This window comes from Rana temporaria, chromosome 1, assembly GCF_905171775.1.
Source record: "Rana temporaria chromosome 1, aRanTem1.1, whole genome shotgun sequence".
Lineage (NCBI taxonomy): Eukaryota > Metazoa > Chordata > Amphibia > Anura > Ranidae > Rana > Rana temporaria.
This window is the reverse complement of record NC_053489.1, coordinates 574,132,154-574,152,472: the sequence shown is the minus strand read 5'-3', so window position 1 is coordinate 574,152,472 and position 20,319 is coordinate 574,132,154. Positions and strand designations below refer to the sequence as shown.

At 40.4% G+C, this 20,319-nt stretch overlaps 1 protein-coding gene across 2 annotated transcripts in view; it reads right to left on the bottom strand.

Moving 5' to 3' along the window:
- Positions 1–1,786: 1,786 nt before the first annotated feature.
- DLC1 (DLC1 Rho GTPase activating protein) overlaps positions 1,787–20,319 on the bottom strand; it is a 540,558-nt gene continuing 522,025 nt past the window's right edge. For both annotated transcript variants that reach the window (XM_040334678.1, XM_040334682.1), the window contains 10 exons: positions 19,730–20,319; positions 14,802–14,978; positions 11,612–11,771; positions 11,312–11,510; positions 10,143–10,356; positions 8,347–8,461; positions 7,722–7,940; positions 7,133–7,350; positions 6,684–6,857; positions 1,787–5,389 (listed from right to left, as the gene is read on the bottom strand). The exon at positions 19,730–20,319 is cut by the window's right edge and continues 810 nt beyond it. In XM_040334678.1, coding sequence (XP_040190612.1) covers positions 5,269–5,389; positions 6,684–6,857; positions 7,133–7,350; positions 7,722–7,940; positions 8,347–8,461; positions 10,143–10,356; positions 11,312–11,510; positions 11,612–11,771; positions 14,802–14,978; positions 19,730–20,319 — 2,187 coding nt within the window. In that variant the 3' untranslated portion in view covers positions 1,787–5,268. The remainder of the gene's footprint in view (positions 5,390–6,683; positions 6,858–7,132; positions 7,351–7,721; positions 7,941–8,346; positions 8,462–10,142; positions 10,357–11,311; positions 11,511–11,611; positions 11,772–14,801; positions 14,979–19,729) is intronic.

Sequence of the window (20,319 nt, the reverse complement as noted above, 5' to 3'; positions counted from 1 at the left end):
ATAAAAAAAAGGACACTACAGATATTTATTACCTCTTGAAGGCAACAAAGTACTCTTCTTGATGCCTTCATCTGTCCTTCTCTCCAAAAGGCTAACACATTTAATTAGACATCCTGTACTAAGTTGATGGCCCAGTCTTGTAAATTCTGTCATCTGTCAAGTTGCCTTCAGGTGGTTATAAACCCTTACATATAAAAAAGACATTAACACACATCCTCCTACATAGGTTGGACCCAATTATCTGCAGTGTCCTCTACCGTTCAAAGTGCAGAATTTATAAAGCTTGTCTTAGTTTCCAGAAAAAAAAGGCAGAGAGCTAAAGTTACACACTGCAGAGCTTAGTTAAAGTTGATTGGAGGGAAGAGGACACACCCTCCTTCACAAAGCACACAGGAACAGAGCCGAGACTGTCAATAGGCTGGAGGTCCCTTCCCCGTCATTTTTTTTCTCTTGGAGTCAGGAAAACTTATCAGAAGTGATTCATGCCGATAGCAGAAGAACGAAGCAGCAGCCAGAAATGAAACGTGGTGCTCTTAATTGGAGACAAGTATACACTATAGAGGGATAGGCTTTGTTCATATTTTATGTATAGTGTTTACAGCCACTTTAATGTCCTCTAAAACCTCTCACCTTGTAAGCTGCCACAAAATAAAACCAGTCACAGTGAGCGATCAGTAGGGTGGAGGGGAGACTGATGAAAATACTTTCTTCTGTCTTTTTCAGAAAAATATATTTTTGGGGAAGATTATACTGTTGCTGTGACAGGTCATGGTGGCAAACTGCAGTTCTCCAGCTGTTGTGGAACTACATGCCCCATAGAGCATTGCAGAGGCATGATGGGACTTGTAGTTCCACAACATCTGGAGGACCGCAGTTGCCAACTTCTGTTGTAAAGCAGCTAAAAAATGTATTTACCATGCATGCATTTGTAAAATTCTCACTACAAGCAGTGGCGGTGCGTCCATATAGTGCGCCGCCCCCTCTCGCACCGCCACTGAATTACAATACATAGATTCATGCATTGCATAAATCTATGTATTGCTGCTGCCGCCGACTATTTAGATGGCCGGCCGGATGGTGAGCACCGGCCATCTGAATAACGGCATCTGGTTGGTTGTGTGGAAGTGCCTATCAGAGCTTTCCGAGTACAGCCCTCAGGCTGTATTCGGCTTCCAAAATACTTATCCAAGGGACGTACGGGGGATGCCTTCCTTGGATAATACTGACAGGCGTCTCAGCCAATCAGGTTCACCGGTTCTGGTTACCGGTAACCCGATTGGCTGAAGTGTCATCGAGGGCGGGAGAAGACATCGAGGGACGTGGAAGGAGGATGGCCGACCCCAGAAAGGTAAGTGCCGGGCGGGCAGGGGGGAGGATTTTACAGGGCACAGTGGCGACAATGGGCCCAGTGGCAACAATGGGAACAGTGGCGACAATTAAAGGGCACAGTGGCGACAATTGGCACAGTGGCGACAGTTGATGGCATGGCACAGTGGCTGCGTTTGATGGCATGGCACAGTGGTTGCGTTTGATGGCATGGCACAGTGGTGACAATTGATGGCACAGTGGCTGCGTTTGATGGCATGGCACAGTGGCTGCATTTGATGGCATGGCACAGTGGCTGCATTTGATGGGCACAGTGGGGATGCAATTGTTTTTTTTTTTTCGTTTGTGCCCCCCCCCCCCAAAAAAAATTGTGAGCACCAGCCGCCACTGACTTCAAGCATACGTACCAAGCAACCTCTCCTGTAGCATGGTTTGACTTAATAAAAGACTGCAAGAAAACTTCTTTTGAGACATTTAATAGTGCATTTGGCTATATTTTATAAAGACATATGCATCAAGATATAAATCTATTCTCTATGCTCTTTCACTTTAATGTTTACCATGTTTAGCATATTTAAAATTGAGGGAATGTATCCAGGTACAAAAATGAAACATATTTGAGGTATAAATACATGTATATCTTAAATAATTACGTTTGCCATGCATTTACTATAATGAACATTACACATAACATTAAAGTGGTATGTACAGTGAGGCTTTTATACAGTCAAAAATATTACAAGGCCTATACAAGGTTTAGATATTTATTATATATATATAGAAACACTGATAATGAAAACACTATTATTTTGCTCATTACATAAAACAAAATTCTTCATTAAAAAGCATTTCAATTAATACTGACAACGGTAAAAACACGTCTTGCAACAACTTTCATTCACCAAGGTTCTCTGTTCAGTCTTCATACAATTAAATAACCTTAAAGTTTCAACATTCCTCTTCTACCTGTACAATTTAGCTCAGTGGCTCCTCCCACATCCAGAGCCTCCTCCCACCACTTCATTTAGCCCTCCGCTACCCCAGTATTTGCTGCACGTTAAAAGTTATATTTCAGATTAGCAACTACAGCCGCTATTAACACAAGCAACCCCATAAAAGTATCTAAAATTGGAGATAAGAAAGGAGTATAGCACTCACAAGCCAGCATGGCCTATCTGAAGGCCAATAGGCATTTATGATGAACTAGGGAATATCATGTGCTCCTACTGACAAACTACAGCTATAGAAAAGGCTTACAAATATTTAAAAGGTCGCCAAAATGTATCTTGGGTATTGCCTACCTTACTCCGGGACATGTCCAACTCTATTCTGAATAAACCTTTGCCTTGTTGAGCCCAATTTTAGCACAAAAAAACGTTTACCTCATACAAATAGATAATGAGCTTTTTCTTATGCTTTACCCATACTTGCCAACATCCATGCAAAAATGTAACTGACCTATTCACATGTATGCATTTTAACACTTGCCAATGTATGTACCCATTTAAGCCATAGTTTTAAATGGTGTTCAGTCACATAGACCTACTTTGGTGATGTGTATTGCCCATACACCTATTGAGGACAATAGCAGCATGTGGAAATGCATATCTGTTGATAATGCACATGGAACAGTGTAAGCTGTTCAATTTTAAATCAAAATTCTAGGATTTGACACACTTCCACGTTGCTGGCTTATAATGCATCAAGTCTAAGAAGGCGTATGTCACCTCGTGGACGTCTCTCTTTTATTTGCATCTTACATTATTACTGAGCGCCAGGAGAACAGCTATAGTTCCACTTTTAGCATTCCAACACTGGTCCTTTACAGCAGCTACATTGTCAACTGCAGCTTCTTGCCCCTCCTCTTCAAAGTATTCTGTGAATAATAAGCAGAAGGGCAGGCAGTCTCACAGCAGCCACATCTTTCCTGTCAGAGCATCGGGAGCATAGCAACAGCTGTACACCTGACGCTCGGTAGAAAATTTAAATTATTAAAAGAGATCAGACCATAAGGTAGCATACATCTTGGTGGACTTAACCCCTTATAAGCCAGCAGATTTTTAAAAGTGCTGCAATTCCTTCTTTAAATCCCACTCTGGGGATTTTTTTTTCCTTTTACAGCAGTCAGGACAGTAAGGGAAAGAAAATCTCCCACATGGGGATACAAAAAACAATAAATGGACTAGTTCACAATTTATGGTTCTCTGCTTTGCTAAAAAAAAAAAACATTTTTTTTTTAAACCTCTCAACTTGTTATTGCAGCCCGTGTCTCTTCAAGGTTCGGAACTTATGTGACCTGAAATTCATGGTGCGACTGACAGGTGACTCGAGTACTACTTTAATGTGACGTTCAGGGAATGCCTGGGAAATCATCCTGTAACGTCAGATCCAAATCACATCAATATAGATGAGAATCCAACTTCCATTGAAGTCAATGGGCACAGGGGCGGATGGAAATCGCCTTGAAGTAGTACAGAAACTTTTTCTAAAGTGACTTCAGTAGTGCCAATTAAGACATCTCTCATTGATCAACAGCGGATTTCACGTCATACGACTTGGGGTCTCACAAGTCAGATCTCAAGTCGCAGCAGTGTGAACCAAGGCTTAGAGAGACTTACTCCCATTTGTTGGGACACCTGTCAAGATGTGAAGAGGCAGCTCCTCAATGGGGACACATACTATTAAAACTAAGGTTTGGTAGGAGTTAGACTTATGTCTAAGTGTCCTAAGTCAGCATGGGGGTTTTGTAAGTTAAAACCAATACCAGAACCTCGGATCAGTTAAACAGGCTTCAGTGAAACCATAGACACCCGAGTGCCACCAGGAACTTGGGTTTTACAACACATAGTTGAGAATGTTGCTAAGAAACCATAGATCTTTCACTTCCTGGATGCCAAGAAAGATGAACTGTGTTCCTAAATGGCCAGAGATAAATAATTCAGGCTAATTAAATATGGAATTGCATGGAGGCTGGCTGCCTATTCAAATATAAAAAGTGTGCTAAAGCAATAATAATAATAATAATGTGTAGAGCCCAGTGACACTTGGCAAACAATAAGATTTCAGATTCCTATCAGAAGACTTAAATTATATATACTAAATGGCTTCTGTGGATAACTGCACTCTGCGTTACTTCATTAACTAAGTTAATAAACCCAAGGTAAGCATGGTTCCACTTAGTTTAAATGTTGGAAAGTATGGGTTTATTGTGCAATGAAAAAATAAAAAAGTCAGTTCAAGTTATTTGGTATATGCAATTTAAAGAGCGTTCACAGTCCTAATATGGAACAGCAAGACGGCTCAGGCAAGGGAACCCGAGATGAAATTTAAAACAGCAATTAGCAAATGTGCATCAGACTTGTGTCATACAGAAAGGATTAGTTTGACCACTTTCATAACTCTAACCATTACAACGAAACCTGAGATTAAAACCATTACAAGTAATCCATCAGTGTACCAGACACTAGATGACTGGACTCAATTCACAAGGGGGACACACATTCACACATGTTCACTGTGCAAATATTTCTCTTCTGAACATAAAAAGTTTATAGATATGCAAATAAGCGTAAGTACCAATTATTCCAGTGGATACACCAGTCCCTCAGTATGCTTAATAATTAACACAACGACAATATACAAGATAACTGCATATAGGAATGTGGCATTATTTTAACAATACATACTTTCCAATAAAATCCTCTTGCTTCTCAGAAGCAGTCAATTGATATGTACTAACACATATAGGATGATATACGATGGAAGCCTAAAGGCTGATGAATTCTAGTCCATGGCACTAAGCACCATAAAAGACAAAAGCAGCTTCATTTCTTGGATTTGACTTTTTTTCCAAGCAACTTTCATAAGTCTGGGATCTTCCATTTTGCCCCGACATCTTTCATTTCACTTTCTTGGGAACCTTGTCGAGACAATTGTGCGATGTCACCTTGACTTCCCGTTATTGCTTTCTGGTTGTGGATTGATAAAGGAGTCTCGAATCCTAACTACCTCTGCAGCACATAACTGTCCAAAAACTTTATTGTACCATTCTGGCATGTGGCCCCTGAAACATGAAAGAAGAGGTCTGATTAAATCTGCATATTAAGCATAATAGCCAATATGCATTTATAAGTCAACAAAGCTAGCGTGAAAAAAAAAAAACTATGACATTTAAAGCTGAATTCTAGATATATAAAAAAAAGATAAAAATGTATGTAGCTTTATAATCATTAAAATTAAATTTTTGGCGAGAGTTCCACTTTCACCTAGCCTTGTAAAGTTATACGTTTCAAATGATCAAGAAGATAATAACCACCATTTCATTCTGCTGATAAATTCTAATTGCAGCTGGATATGAAAATTCAACTAAAAGTCTTTAGAAGAGACAGTTTATTGGCTGAAAATATGCGACCGAAAAATGTATGCATGTTGGCACTTTTGTGGCAAGTTCCTTGCAAGTAAATTGATAGAGCTGCAATGGCCAGCGTTGGGAGGATACCCACACTGTGGTGGGCCAAGCAGTTATTTTATTGAGGTCAACTGCAGCACTGTTACTCTTTGGCAGGATGGTAGCACAGCAGGAAAAAACAAGTAGAGAGGTCTCAGAATCTTGTGATTGCTGGACTATCAATTTCGGCTGAACTTTAAACCTTCTCTGCTGGCCATCAGCACATACCCCACCTCACTGAACCCTGACAAGATTCCTGAAGAAAGTGTAGTCGATATCTAGATGTAGACAGTTTGAAAATACAGAAGGTACTCAGGAGGTGAAGCATGCGATGAGGGATGCTTATGACAAGCCTAGTCATGTGGACTGAGTGAAAGACACTCTAAGGAAATCTCATTCATATAGCTGGAAGTGCCAAACCAAGTACAAGATTAAGTCAGTCACATTTTTTTAAAACATGTTCCCTTAGAGACAACTGACTGCTTACACAAGTGCAAATTTGTTACGTCACTCTTGCAAAGAATGTAACGTGATTTTTCTTGAACACAGTAATGATAATAAATCTTTCGGAACCCTAGCAAATAGTTTTTATGACATTTCTTTTGAATGGAAACAGGTATACACAGAGTATGTACCTGGACACAAGTAAATATTACATTTTTTATAAAAAAAAAAATTAACTCCAGGGTATACGGAAAACTCATTGACCTATGGTAGAGGGGAACATGCAGCTTACATCAAGACTTTGAAGGGATACCACACCAGAGTGTTTGCAAAAACCTTATTGAAACACTGAAAACTGGGATTCCTAAGAGCCATTCAAGCTTGCTGAATAAAGGGGTTTTCTACTACTTTAAAAAGTAGAAAACCAGAAACTTGGGTGTCTAGACATTTACTGAGTGGTGCTTACCTCAGATCCGCTCTGCACAGGTAGGTAAGCTTGGATTTTCCCGTGCCACAAGGCTCAATGAGGTATTTGGACTGAAGTACATTGACTCTTACTCCAAGTAAAGGAGCTTGTTCATGGTCGACTGATATAAGCTGTAGTATGCAGGCTCCTTTTGGTAAATTGCTTCTCCATGATCTGTAGAAATTAAAGAAAGCATATATAAACTTTTAAATTCCATTATACACTGGAATGACAAACTTCTTAAATACAGGTACATAATTTTAAAACCAATGGACATAGCAAGATAATAAAAAAAAAATAAAAACATAGCACTGAAATGCCAAGTGACATGTCTTTGAAATTTTCCATGTGGCCATTTTTATTTGTTAATGGATAACCATTCATGGATGACTCGGGATGTTCTGCAAACTGGATGTTCAGCAAAATGGTTTGGTTTTGTGAACACTCACCTTAAAACAACAAAGTCTCTAGCTGGATGAGGAGCCATGTTGTTCTGTACATATTGATAAATGTCGGTGTGCTCATCTAAGGTCTCTACAACTTTTGAGTCCAACAGATCCTCGTCCCATAGATGCTGCTCCCTCAGTAGGCGCTGAAGGACATCCTCCGGCTGAGCTGCAATCTCGATCGTACTTTTCCACAGCCGAAGGGGAGGGCCATCAGGGAACTGAGAAATAAATACACTGTGGTAAGAAATTGGAAAACAACTTACTCAATGACTATTAAACTGTATGATGCTGGTGAGACAAGTCACTAAATAACCATCAGTCATCCAGTCTACACTATGGTAGCTATGCTAGGATAGATATGAAATGCAATAGGGGCTACAATTTGAAAACAGTTAAGGTTGAGAATAGCTGAAGGAGGAATAAGCTTTTGACTTTCCTCATAAAGAAAAAAGTTATACATATTGCAAATAGCAACTGTGTTGTAGGCTACAGGGTGCATTTTCTTTTTTTTAGATGATACTAGTTGTATTACTGACACACACAGGATTTGGTGTACTTTAAATACCAATGTTTAGGATGCATAACTCACTTTTTTGTAGGCAAGGTCAGCCTGTTCTGATGTGGAGCAGCTGACCCAGCCTTTGAACTTGTCCTTGGCTTCTTTCAGCAAACTATCAATGCCCTCCTGAAGGAAAGCCTTATAGTCACAGAGCCCCTCGTTATTCCCATTGACCAGCTCATCCAGGCACACTGGCCTGAGGTCCTGTTCCATGTATGAATTACGACACTTGCTCATTTCTTCAGGAATCTGAGTGGAAAAAATGGAAATAAATCAAGACCAGATTAGCTAAGCCATCTAACAATAACACAGTTGCAAAGATTTAATGTGTTTAGGAAAAGATTGAGAACATACTTAATAAATCACTGACATACGGATTATTATGAGTACATAGTGAAAAGTATTGGACAGTGTACTGTGTGTAGCATTGCATAATAAAGCAACAATTCAGTTAATCCAGGACTTTTAAGCCATTATGCAAGCAGAATAGAAGAAACAGGTTTAGAAAATGAAAAACAAATTGTAACGCTGAATTCTGGTGACTAGGCATGCAGATTTAGGAAGTAATCAGAAAGCAGGGGATGGTATTCATTTGCAGTTATACAATACGCTACGAAGATTAGAGCAACTCTTAACACAAAGTGACAGCTGGTACCTGAAAAAGTTTCTTGCACTCTGCAATCATATGTGCCAGGCCTTGGGTGGCAGCAAGGTTTTCATTCAGGTCTTTCTGATCAGGTTTCCCCAAGCTTTGTTTCCTCTGCATGACCCTGGAACAATGTATACACAAAAGGTAAAAAGTTAAGATTTTGTGACGGATACAAATCAATTACTTCAATATGTCAGTACCATGTGGGAATTAGAATGTGCATAGACCAATAACCCAACCATTCCTAAATGTAAACCCTAACAATTAACATCTTGTATTTACCCGCTTTTGTTCTGTTAACTATACCATCAAAAGAGTTTTGTCATATCTGTTTGCCAAGTGCAAAGACCCATCAATCCTGCCAGAAATGTACATGATCGGGAAATATGATAGGACTACAGAATCTACCCTCCATGTTATTAGGAGAGGGAAGGGGTTTTGTGGTCCTTGCACTTCCTGCCCTGGGATCAGTGTTTCTCTTCCATAGATATTGTACAGTAAGTACGTGTAGTCAGCCTAGGGCAGGAAGCGTGTTACTAGCAAGGCCACTAGGTGAAAGTAAGCTTGAATAAAAAGAGAACCAGTTCACCAAAAGCATCTATGGACTGGTAAACGCCAATAAAATGTTTTGCTTTGGGTTTAGATACTCCTTTTCCTCTCTAACTAGAGCAGACTGACCTGGCACCACTTTGCATGTGTGCACTGCTCTGTAGTGGAGGACTAGATGTAGAAATTGATACACATTTTTAAAAAATATGTTAACCCAGCATATAATATTCCTAATACGCGTCTGCTGTATCATGCACTTGTGTTAAAAAGTATCCTGTTCTCTTTACATTGCTTCCTTTGTGTGAAATCCTTGGTGTTCCTGCCAGTCCTCCTGACTTCCTGTTTAAAACAGACAATGCTAGGCATAGAAGCACATCCTTCCTAGCATGGTCAGTTTTCTGTCTATGCTGGGGGAACAGTCTGCCTGTCCTTTAAAAAAAAAAAAAAAAGGCCATTCACTGGGAAGATCAGCGTACTGCTGCTTCTCCACTCTGATCTCCAAGTCCCTCCTGCAGCTCAGAACAAATACGTGACCACTTCTAAAAAAAACAGTATATATGATGATTTTATATACTGAAATATGCCAGTCATGATGGATACAGAAAGAGCTGAGCACCAAGATTCTACCAGAGCAGACAGTGCTCAACTTTATTTTCCAATACCAAACACAATAAAACACAATGTCCTACTAAAAATAAGAATATCTGAGCCTGCTTGTAGTTTGATAGGTTCACTTACTGTAATAAGGTAGTGCAAAATGCAGTAAACCATAGCAACTAGATCATCAGTTTATTGCAAACAAATGATAAAAAAAGGAAACTATCTGCTTGGTTGACGTGTGTTAAAGCAAATTTAGATTGCCTTAAAAAACTAAAACCTGCATCTTGCTGCATAGTGCTCTGTATATATGTATATATACATACACACACACACACACACACACACACACACACCTACACACACACACATATACATACACACACACACACCTTACAATTAATGCAAACTTCATAGTAAAGCTCTGCTAGCTTTATATCATTTTGAAAAAGAAAATGTATACAGCTCAAAAACCAAGCCAGTTCTATTATACATCATAGGCATGAAGACAGGTGCAATTGCTGCAATTACATGCTAAACTAACATTATTTCAGTGTTCTGCACATCATCGTTATTGGAGGCAACCATTCTGTGGGAAGAGGCTACCAAAGTACATCGCTGGACAAATTGACAGAAAGTTGTTGTAAACAACATACCTAGGAGAGGAGTTCTCTCTCTTTAGGGTATTGAGGTGGAACAGAGAAGGAGCCAAACATACAGCCAGATTGGTGGGTGTCATCTGGTTTTCATCCACAGCTGCAGAAACATCGCTCAGGAAGTACAAGAGAGTCTGCAGAACCTCCCTGTTCTCATCAGGCAACAGCATAATGGCAGCCTTGATTGCCTGGAGACGCTGGTCTTTTGGAACATCTACAGAGAAAACCACAAAAAAAAATCAATGTAGAAGAACACATCATGCATACAGCTGTGCACAAGAATACACCACGCATGTAGCACTGTAGGCCCAATACAATGGTTTCCATTCATATAACTAGGTCTTAAAAACAAAAAAAAGTATTAATCTATGGCAGCTCCTTCTTAGCGTGTCAAAATAGGGCTATCCGAACCAGTAAAAAACTAAAGATGAAGTGACTGTCTATCATTCTATATGCACGCCGTGTGTAGCCACAGCAGTGTATGGGAAAGGTGGGCGCAGCCATATTTTGTCAGGGTATCAAGTGTAAAATTGCTCACCTGTGGCAAAGAAAGTGGCTAAATGTCTTAATATTTATTGATTCCAATAGAGTTCTTCTTTAACTTTTATTTTTCACCAGGAGATCAGACTTCCATTTTAAGAGAACACACTAATCGCATGTAAAATCCGGCAAGCTGGTTATACCCAAGTTGAGCCATTGCTCAACTCGGGTACATTAAGCCTGTCCATACAGATTTCCAATCTTGGCTTGTTCCTGCTGAACTGCCTGAGATTTGAACTGTCTATGGCCGGCTTAAGGCCCAAGTAATCATCTATCAGTCCCTAGGCAAGAAGAAAAAAAAAAATGAGTGTTCCTATCAAAAGTGCTTACCGATACATTTCCATCTGTTTAGAACAAATTTCTCCCTTTACCGAGGAGAAAATGGAAGGAAATGATCATCACATATACAAATCATAGCTGTAGCACTATTGCTGCGCCTGCCATTGGATTCAAAAAAAGGTCTCACCACCTGTCTATGGGCACCCTTAGCCATGGATATATTCTAAAGGCCAGGTTTTATTTATATCCCTGTCAGCTCTGGAGTCAAGAATATTTTTTAGTTTTGCAGTTCTTTGCACATCTGCTTGGTCAATCTCTATGAAAATGTATTAACAAAAACAACTACTTACATTGATAGATTTGAAGAAAGGTTTCAGAGAGTTTGTTGGTGAGTAGAGGTTCAGGTAGATCCCTGAAATACTGCTTCAGCATGTCAGCCACATCATAAGCAGACTGTCCCTCATATAAAGAGCCATCAGCATTGCTCTCAATTATCTCTCGCAGTGCCAGGATCCGAGACTTGACTCCTGATTTTCGGAACAGACCCACCTTTAAGAAAAAAAAAAACAAAAAAAAAAACAATTTAGAGCTATTCCTATGTATACTTACAGGGAACAACAACTACTCTAATAACTTTCCCTGAGACGCACCTGATCCAAGCACTGACTACGCAGGTAGCGCATGCCTTGCTGTATGCACTGTGGCAATGGCTGGCCAAACCTTTGTACATTGATCGTTAGCGGAACACCAAAAACGTTCTTGTCCTTATAGTCTGGAACTCTAACCCGTTTCATAAACTTTGGTACAGCCCTATGTAACGAAATCAGTAAAGCAAAAGTTAGATTACACAATAAATGCACATTATAAAAAATGTATTTATACAAAATTAAGACAAAATGACTAAGAATATTTAATGTTAAGAGTACTGTCTGTGATACCTTTTTTTTCTATTTGCATTAACAGTTAAATCTACAGAACAACCTTTCAGGGGTATCTGAATACACAAATATTAGTACTGCTTAGACTAAGATGGGAGGAGTAGGTCCCTGAAAAATTGTCCTAGAAACTTGAACTTTTGGTTGAAACAACAAAAGTATCATGGAGGGGACACAACCGTGTTGTTGCAAGCACACCAATATGGCTACAATCACTATTAATGCATCATGCACACTGGATGTTAAATTACCTTATAAAAACGTCAGTTTTTCAGCGTTTTACTTTTTGAATAAAAATAAATAAAAATTCAATGGATCAAAAACGTCCAAAAACGATGCTGAGCATCGTTTTTGAGCGTTTATCAGCGTTTTTTACAGCTGAAAAACGTCTCTCAGAACCCACTAGTTTTGGATTTCTTTTACTGCTCAAAAACACCACTGCCCAAAACTGCTGATAACAGCCTATGTGTGCATGGACACATAGGATAACATGGAGAGTTTAATGACTGTAGAAAAAAACGTCTACTGCCAAAAACAGCTGCTGTAAAAACGTCCAGTGTGCACGAGGCCTAAGTAACACAACCTTCATATCTCTTGTCATTGGCAAACACGCAAGAAGAGGAACCGTCAATTGTCCTGATTGGGCGTTTTCAGTTGATTGCTACTGTTTTATTTCATATTAACGCTGCCAAACCCCCCTTAATAATGATTCTTTACCCCTTTAAATATAAAATTAAAGCATAAAAACAACTATAAATCACAAAATCTCCAAAATCCATTGAGCAAACATTTAATTGTTCAGGATTCTATTTAGGCAATGAATTCATTTCAGAGCTTACTTAGAAGTTTCAGCTAAACTTCTAAGAAGAAGATACTGTTCTATTAACTGTGGCAAATAATGAAGGCTGTGCAGAAGCCAAAAGGAAAGTCAATAAATCCTGCTGCGAAAGACCCCTAATAATGTCACTTCTTCACTCTTCTCTTCATGAAGTCAAACTAGCCGAGTTAACAAAAGGAGGTTTGTGCATCCAGCTCTGCCTTTAACAAAGCCTCAAAGTGAGGTCTGCCACCCAGTACTATGCAGAACAGCAGGAATCTGGTGTAAAGCTTTAGGGGCTGTCAGCCAGAAACATCACTTCTACAAATGAGTTCTTTGAAAAGGAATAAGGCAATTGAAAGAAACATGACCAGTGTCACAGTAAAACAATGCTCAATAATTCCCTTTTATGTTCGGAACAATTTAAATTGCATCCAACACTTCAGTGTTTAACAAAAAAAAAAAAGATAATTAGAAGAGAAATAAAGACTAAACTGAAATCTCTCTTCTTGGACTGTCATGTTGGTTCATACTAGAATTACTGAAAGGAAATAATGTCCCCTTTGTACATGGAGTAAAAGTTCACATTATACGCCATATTGGGAATCTTAAACATGCATGAACTTTTTGCAAATCCCCTGTATGCTGTGACAATGACGGCCTTTCTGGGAATTCAGATAATTATGACTTTGAACGTCGATGCCGTGGGTTACACATATTTGTGGTGAAGAGGAAGATGGGGACACTGTTACGTGGTTTTATTGTGCCACTGGCAAACCCATGAGCAATTCGCAAGTTATCCACACTTCAAATCTGTGACAATTATGTATCTAAAACAATAGGCTTTATTTTGTAACAAAGTATTACTGCGATGCATTCCATAGCAGCCCATGCTGAATACTACGTCAAATGTAGACCGCACAATAATATGTAATGAAATGCTGTATATTTGCATGTATGCTCCTTAAACATTTTCTTAGTTTTCTCCAGGATATGCAATTTACAATAGCTTTTTGTACTTGTGTCCACTACTCTAAACAAAGAGTTTGTCTGACGCACCAACTTCTGAGATTGAGAGTTATGTTCTTCACATAGCGAATGGCTGTAAAAAACAGGCGAGTACTTAAGAGAAGTAATTTTTTTTTTTTCAGATTTATACTTGCCTAGGTGGATACAGCATCAGTTCGATGCTGCATCTCTCCCCTGGCACTTCTGCTCTGAGAACCGAGCGATTAAACACCCCCGATTGCTCGGTTTTCAGAGCTCCGTGAGCAGAGAGCTGTAGACCATCTCTGCGCCGTCCTCGCTCACTGGAGCGCAGGGCTGTGGGGGGCATGAGTGACCAATCACCAAAGATGGAAGTGAACAAATGCCTTGGAATCTGGTCCTGAAACCAGCAGCCATGATAGACAGCAGCAGTGGTTTCTGTGTTAAAAGATATATCATGGTTTTTGTCAACTTTTGAGACATAAATGGAGCAGCTCAGTCGTGGGTTTGTATAGAAGTTTCTCTAGCCATGATCAGACAGACCCAAAAGGTTGTTTTCCCCAGTAATAGATGCCAACATCTGTATCTTTCAGAATTTGAACATGGCAAATTAAAGTGGAACTTGGGGGGGGGGTTGACAGATGTGAAGATCTGAGTGGAAGTTTGGCCCCCCTGCTTCTCATCTCAGGTCCCAAAAAGCTGCGGGACCATTCACAAAGTGCAGCGTGGCTCGTTCATGCGGGCAGGGGAGGCTGGCTGTGAAGCAGCAAACAGTCACAGCCGGCTACCCAAATTAAACATACCGGCGCCTGGACCCAAAGGTGGCCGACATAACGGCTTGGGTGAGGACAGCACTGGATCCCTAGATAGGCAAGTGTCCTATTAAATACAGTACTACAGCATTTGTAGCTGTTAACTTTTAATTTCTTAGTTTTCAGGGTGAAGAACCACTTTAAGCAAAAACGTGAATACCATAGAAGGTACACAATACAGTTTAAGGCAAAAAAAAAAAAAAAAAAAAAAACACAAAAAATATTCTTAACTATGGGCTGCGCCCACTCTCTCTCCTGGTCCATTATGTCATATATGCCATTTACTTACCAGCTGAATCCATGTTTGTTTGAAGGGGTGTACTTCTCCAGGAGGGAAGTTAACTTCAAAAGTGAGAACTTCTGCAGTAAATTGATTTGAGTCACCGACTGGCTGTTTATTTGCAAAGATGCAGATCTCAAGCTGGGGCGGTGTGAACTTTGGAAGCTATGCCATCTAAATCGATGCCTGCAGCGTATAAAGACATAATATGGATGTGAGTGGAGCTTACAGTTCTCAGGATATTTGCCATGATTAGGTTAACAAGCCTCAGCATACATGCATGAATCACTCTGACTGATCAAAATGGAATTTCCATAAGAACGCTATACCTAACACAGTCTGGAGTTTAGTTAATAGTAAAGTATACTAGAATGCAAGCTAGGGCACAACTGTTTATGAAGGCTGGCCAGACATGTCCCAACATTCACTAGTGGTGTGACTGATCTGGGCATCATTGGAGATATATTGGCAGTGTGTGGGTTAACTCTTGAGTAATCACGGGCAATGTGGCTGGCAAGTGTGCCGTTGATTGGCTTAGACAAATAAAATGATTCATATCTCAGTGGCGTGTGGTTTCAGAGATGCCCTACAATACTCTCCCCAGCTGTCATTGTAAGCTCTGGTTTACACAGGTTTGGCATGAAAACATTCGCCTGAAGAGCAATGTGTAGAGCTAACACTTAAAGGAATTTCAGCAAGTACTGAGCAGCTTTTAGAATACCATAAAGAACTCTTCAGCACCGGTTTGGGAGTATTTACCATAATGGCACTGCTGGCTGTCACTTTAAACAAGCTGTTAGTAGACATAACAGCACTGCTTGAAGCTTGTTTGAAACAACAGCTAGTGCTCCCAGAGTTCTGTGTTCCATATTTCAGATCAAGAATGTTTACAGGGCTGCAATTGCTAAACTTCTTTCAGCTAGCTCCCTGGGTGTTTTAGCTGATGTTTTAGGTCAATGCTGTCTGAGTCACTAACTTGAAACCGGTATAAGGATAAGAAATTCTCATTTACAGAATACTTGTTCTTTGTCTGGTACTCAAGAATACCAACGTCAGGCACAGAAGGAAACTAGCATTTCCAAAAGGAGGCCAATAATGGTAGCTCCCCCATTCTATTAATGGCTGATTCACTTTAAAGACTTTAAGAATGCTGCTTAGAGTTAGCTCATTCCTTTATATAATGCCTTGTAAATAGTTGCTGTATGCAAAAACAAATCGTACTCATCTAGGTGAATGCAGCATCAATCCGATGCTGCATCTGCCGTTCACCGCCTCTATGCTGAGCGATCAAAGACTGCTGATCACTCGGTTCTTGGTCTTTAGTGAGCCAAGAGCCGGTGACTGTGTAACCAACCCTCTGCTCTGTGCCTCCAGCACTCGCTGGTGTGCCAGGGCTGTGGAGGGGGTGGGAGTGGCTGACTCAGACTCTCAGCAGCACACAGAGGCTGAGCCAGCTGCTACATTAAGGTCGGGATCTCTGTAGAGCGGATCAAAGGCGTCAGTCGGCTATCGGCTGAATACGAGTCCCCTGGTGTACAGAACAAAGTTCACTCCTGTGACTCCCCAGGAGAAGTAGGGCCAAAAGAGTTTTGGCCCTACTTCTTTAACCACTTCAATACAGGGCTTTAAAACCCACCTCCATACCGGGCCTATTCTGGCACTTCTCTCCTACAAGTCATAATTTTTTTGCTAGAAAATTACTCAGAACTCCCAAACATTATATGTGTTTTTTTAGCAGACACCCTAGGGAATAAAATGACGGTCATTGCAACTTTTTATTTTGCACGGTATTTGCACAATAATTTTTCAAATGCCTTTTTTTTTTGTAAAAAAAAAAAATGGTTTCATGAATTAAAAAATATTGTAAAATATGAAAGATGATGTTACGCCGAGTAAATAGATACCCAACATGTCATGCTTTAAAATTGCGCACACTCATGGAATGGCACCAAACCGTTACTTTAAAATCTCCATAGGCAACGCTTTAACATTTTTACAGGTTACCAGTTTAGAGTTACAGAGGAGGTCTAGTGCTAAAATTGTTGCACACACTCTAACGCACACGGCGACACCTCACATGTGTGGTTTGAACGACGTTTACATACGCGGGCCGGACTTATGTGTGCGTTCGCTTCTGAGCGCGAGCTACCGGGAACAGGGGCATTTTAAAAAATTTTAATTTATGATTTTACTTACCGAATTTATTTATTTGTTACCCTTTTTTTTTATTTTATTTTTTTGTGTAAAAAATAAATACAGTAAGTAAAAAAAAAAAAATTAAAATGCCCCTGTCCCCGGTAGCTCGCGCTCAGAAGCGAACGCACACGTAAGTCCTGCCCACGTATGTAAACGTTGTGGGACGGGAAAGCCTGAAAAACCACCGGATGGCGGCAGGAGGGGGGGGGGGTGTCCCCTCCCGCCGCCTATGAGAACGATCAAGCGGCTATGATTCTTACGGTGCGCAGGATCGCTGCCGGAAGAAAATGATATCTGAATGATGCCTCTGGGTGTAGGCATCATTCAGATATCCCTGCACAAAGTACAGAACGTCATATGACGTCCACCCGGGATAACAGATCCCCTTTTTGGACATCATATGACGGCGTGCGGGTTTAAAGTGGTTAAAAACCAATCTTTAATCAGAGCCACTTTGTCTAAAAAAAAGGGCTCATTTACACTAGTGCATTGCACTGGGCTGTCAAGGCACCATAACGCAGCACACTGTGCTTCCTGCACTGCTGCAACAAGCGTTCCTACGGCAAGGTATTACAAAGTGCTGGTATAATTGGGCTGCCAGGAATTGGGCAGCATGCAAGAAACACAGAACTGTGCGAATTAGGTCTAAGAGATATACCTAAAAAAAATGTAACGCAAAGTGGCAAAACAAAAATTCCTGTATCCCACTCCCTTTATACATTTACAGACTTTAGATACAGAAAGTTTAGTGGTGTCACAATCATGGCCAGCCAAAGCCCATGAAGACTGTACATTCTGTGGCATGGGGGCAATGCACATCTTTCATTGAGAATTTTGGGGTGACATAATTCATGAGTGCCAGCAATCATGGGCAGACACCCAGTAAAACCTCTATAAGCCAGCACCAAGCCATAGAAACACACATTTTGGTAATCTGATTGTACATGTTTAGGTTTATATCGTTCTTAAACTAAACACATTGATCATGCTTGCACATTCCATCTTTATATTTTTTATTTTATTTTTAGGACAGCTAAAGATATACTTGGCAAAGCAATTTGTTCATCGTCAAGGAGGTCCCACTTTGTTCTTCCTGGCGGTACATTATCAATTCCTGTTCTGCAAACAGGAAGTCAAGTGAGCAAGGTCATGATGCTTTCCTGACAGATAACCCTGGTTTCACATATTTCACACAAGACTTTTAAACATTTCCACATCATATGTATGCATGTTACAGTTAGCCCTATGGGAAACAGCTGCTTTAAGTCAAGTTAGCGTTCCATATATTCTAAACTTCATTCAAGACTAATGTTACACATGTGTAGGTAGCTTTCTTCTCAGAAGAATGACTGATGATATTTGTTGCTGTACCAAAGGATTACCAAGCACCAAGAAAAGCAAGTAAACTTTCCAACACATGCGAGTTTCCTCCTTGTGCTCTACTCAACAGAATTATTTTCAGATCTACTTTTTACAGTCAAATGTTGGCACAGTGAAAAGCCCATCACACCCGACCACTGTTTGTATGAATTAGTAGCTTATTGCTGTTCAGCAATTCAAGTTTTAATGATTTTGTTGAAGGCACAGCCTTTGATTGTTGCACAAGGCAGCAATGCTTTATTTACCATCATGTCTACTTTTCTCCTACCAGTGTGACGGATCTGAACATCAGACTCTAAAAGAAGGTTATAGGTGGCACGGAGTGCTCAAATGCAATATTCCAAAGTTTCATGACTGTTCATTTTCATGAGAAACGGATACTGCACTTTCTCTGTGCAAAGGTATTTTGGCTCCTGGTTAAATTGCAAAAATGGCAGATGATTGTCATTAGACTGATCTGCTTCCCTGTGCCAGGGTAAGGGTACAGGGAAATTAAGGAGGAAAAACCGCACATCAGCAAACTATTCCAAACCACAAATCCATGTGTTGAGACCGGAAGTGGCATCACACTCAGGATTCCTAGCTTGTTTATAATGTTTATAATGTTAATCAGAGAGTGTCTGCGTACAGCAGAATAATAGGTGGACTGAACTACAAGGAGGAGGGGGCATTTGGCCTCAGTGCAATGTAATCTCCTGTCACAAAACCAGGGCTTTTTTTCAGGGGGAACTTGGGGGAATTCAGTTCCACCACCTTTGGCACAGACCCTTTGGTGCCTGCTCACCACAATCACTTGACAACACAGAAGTCTGGTTTCTGTGTTTACAAGTGACAGCTCTGCACTCTATGTGTAACCCCCCCCTGAACTCTGCACTCTGTATGTAATGCAATCCTGGTATTTAATGCCCCTTTAATACCCTTCTATTGTTTGTGAAATCTGAACAGGGTCGTGCTTGTGTTCCTGCACCTATTTTCTGAGAAAAAAAAGCTCTGCACAAAACTCACAGTGAGGAGATTAAGGCAGCATGAAGAGTGAATCAGATTTGCAGTAGCAGTGGAAAAGGCAGAGTGACAGATTTTCATCTGCTGCTTCTCCATTCGTTGTCCAGTCACAGGCTGGAAGTGGGAAAGATTTCCTCCCCTTCCAGAGCCATATAAACCTCAGAACCAGGTGGACAGAAATAGAAATGCTTTGGCAGGCAAAATAGCTCCTTTATAATATAGGTTACTTGAGTATTTAGCAGTTTACCAGGAAATCTGTTTTAAAAGTAGCTTAATAAAACACATAGGATGATTTAGAGTAGAGTATTAGTCAGCTACTGCTAATCAATGTGAGAAAAAAAAAAACACACACAACCCACCTGTTGGATCGGGTCAAGGATGCCACTCCAGAATCCCTCCTTCCTTGGATTACTGTTGTCTCATCACATTCATTCAGCGAGTTCCCAGTGCTGTCCAGATCACTAAGCACACTGCAGTCATTATCAATATCTAAAAGGATCTGCTTTGGAGAAGAAGGGCAAGGAGACACAGAGTCTAGAGCAGAATCTGAATCCCCCTCATCATAAAATTTCTCTGTCCACTGGTTGACTATCCTCTGCATTCCTTTTACATGATATAAGATGTCATCCAGCTCTGGGAAAATATCCTCACTTTCCAGATCAGCCATATCACTGTTACTGGAGTACAAAAAAGTGCCTGGGACATTGTCATAGATACTCAAGCGATTACCTTCAGAACAACAAGAATTGCGCCTCCTGCTGCTAAAAGAACTTTTGCAACTGTTGACGCTGGTAACGCTGTTTTCTCTTGTGAAGTCATGTCCATGAAAACTGCCATTTCTCCAGCTTAAAGAACTGCTGTCCGTAGGAGACAAATTTCCATTAGAAAGTGCTTTGGGAAAGGTTCCAGGTTTGTGGTCATCAGGAATAAAAAAAACATCCTCACCAAA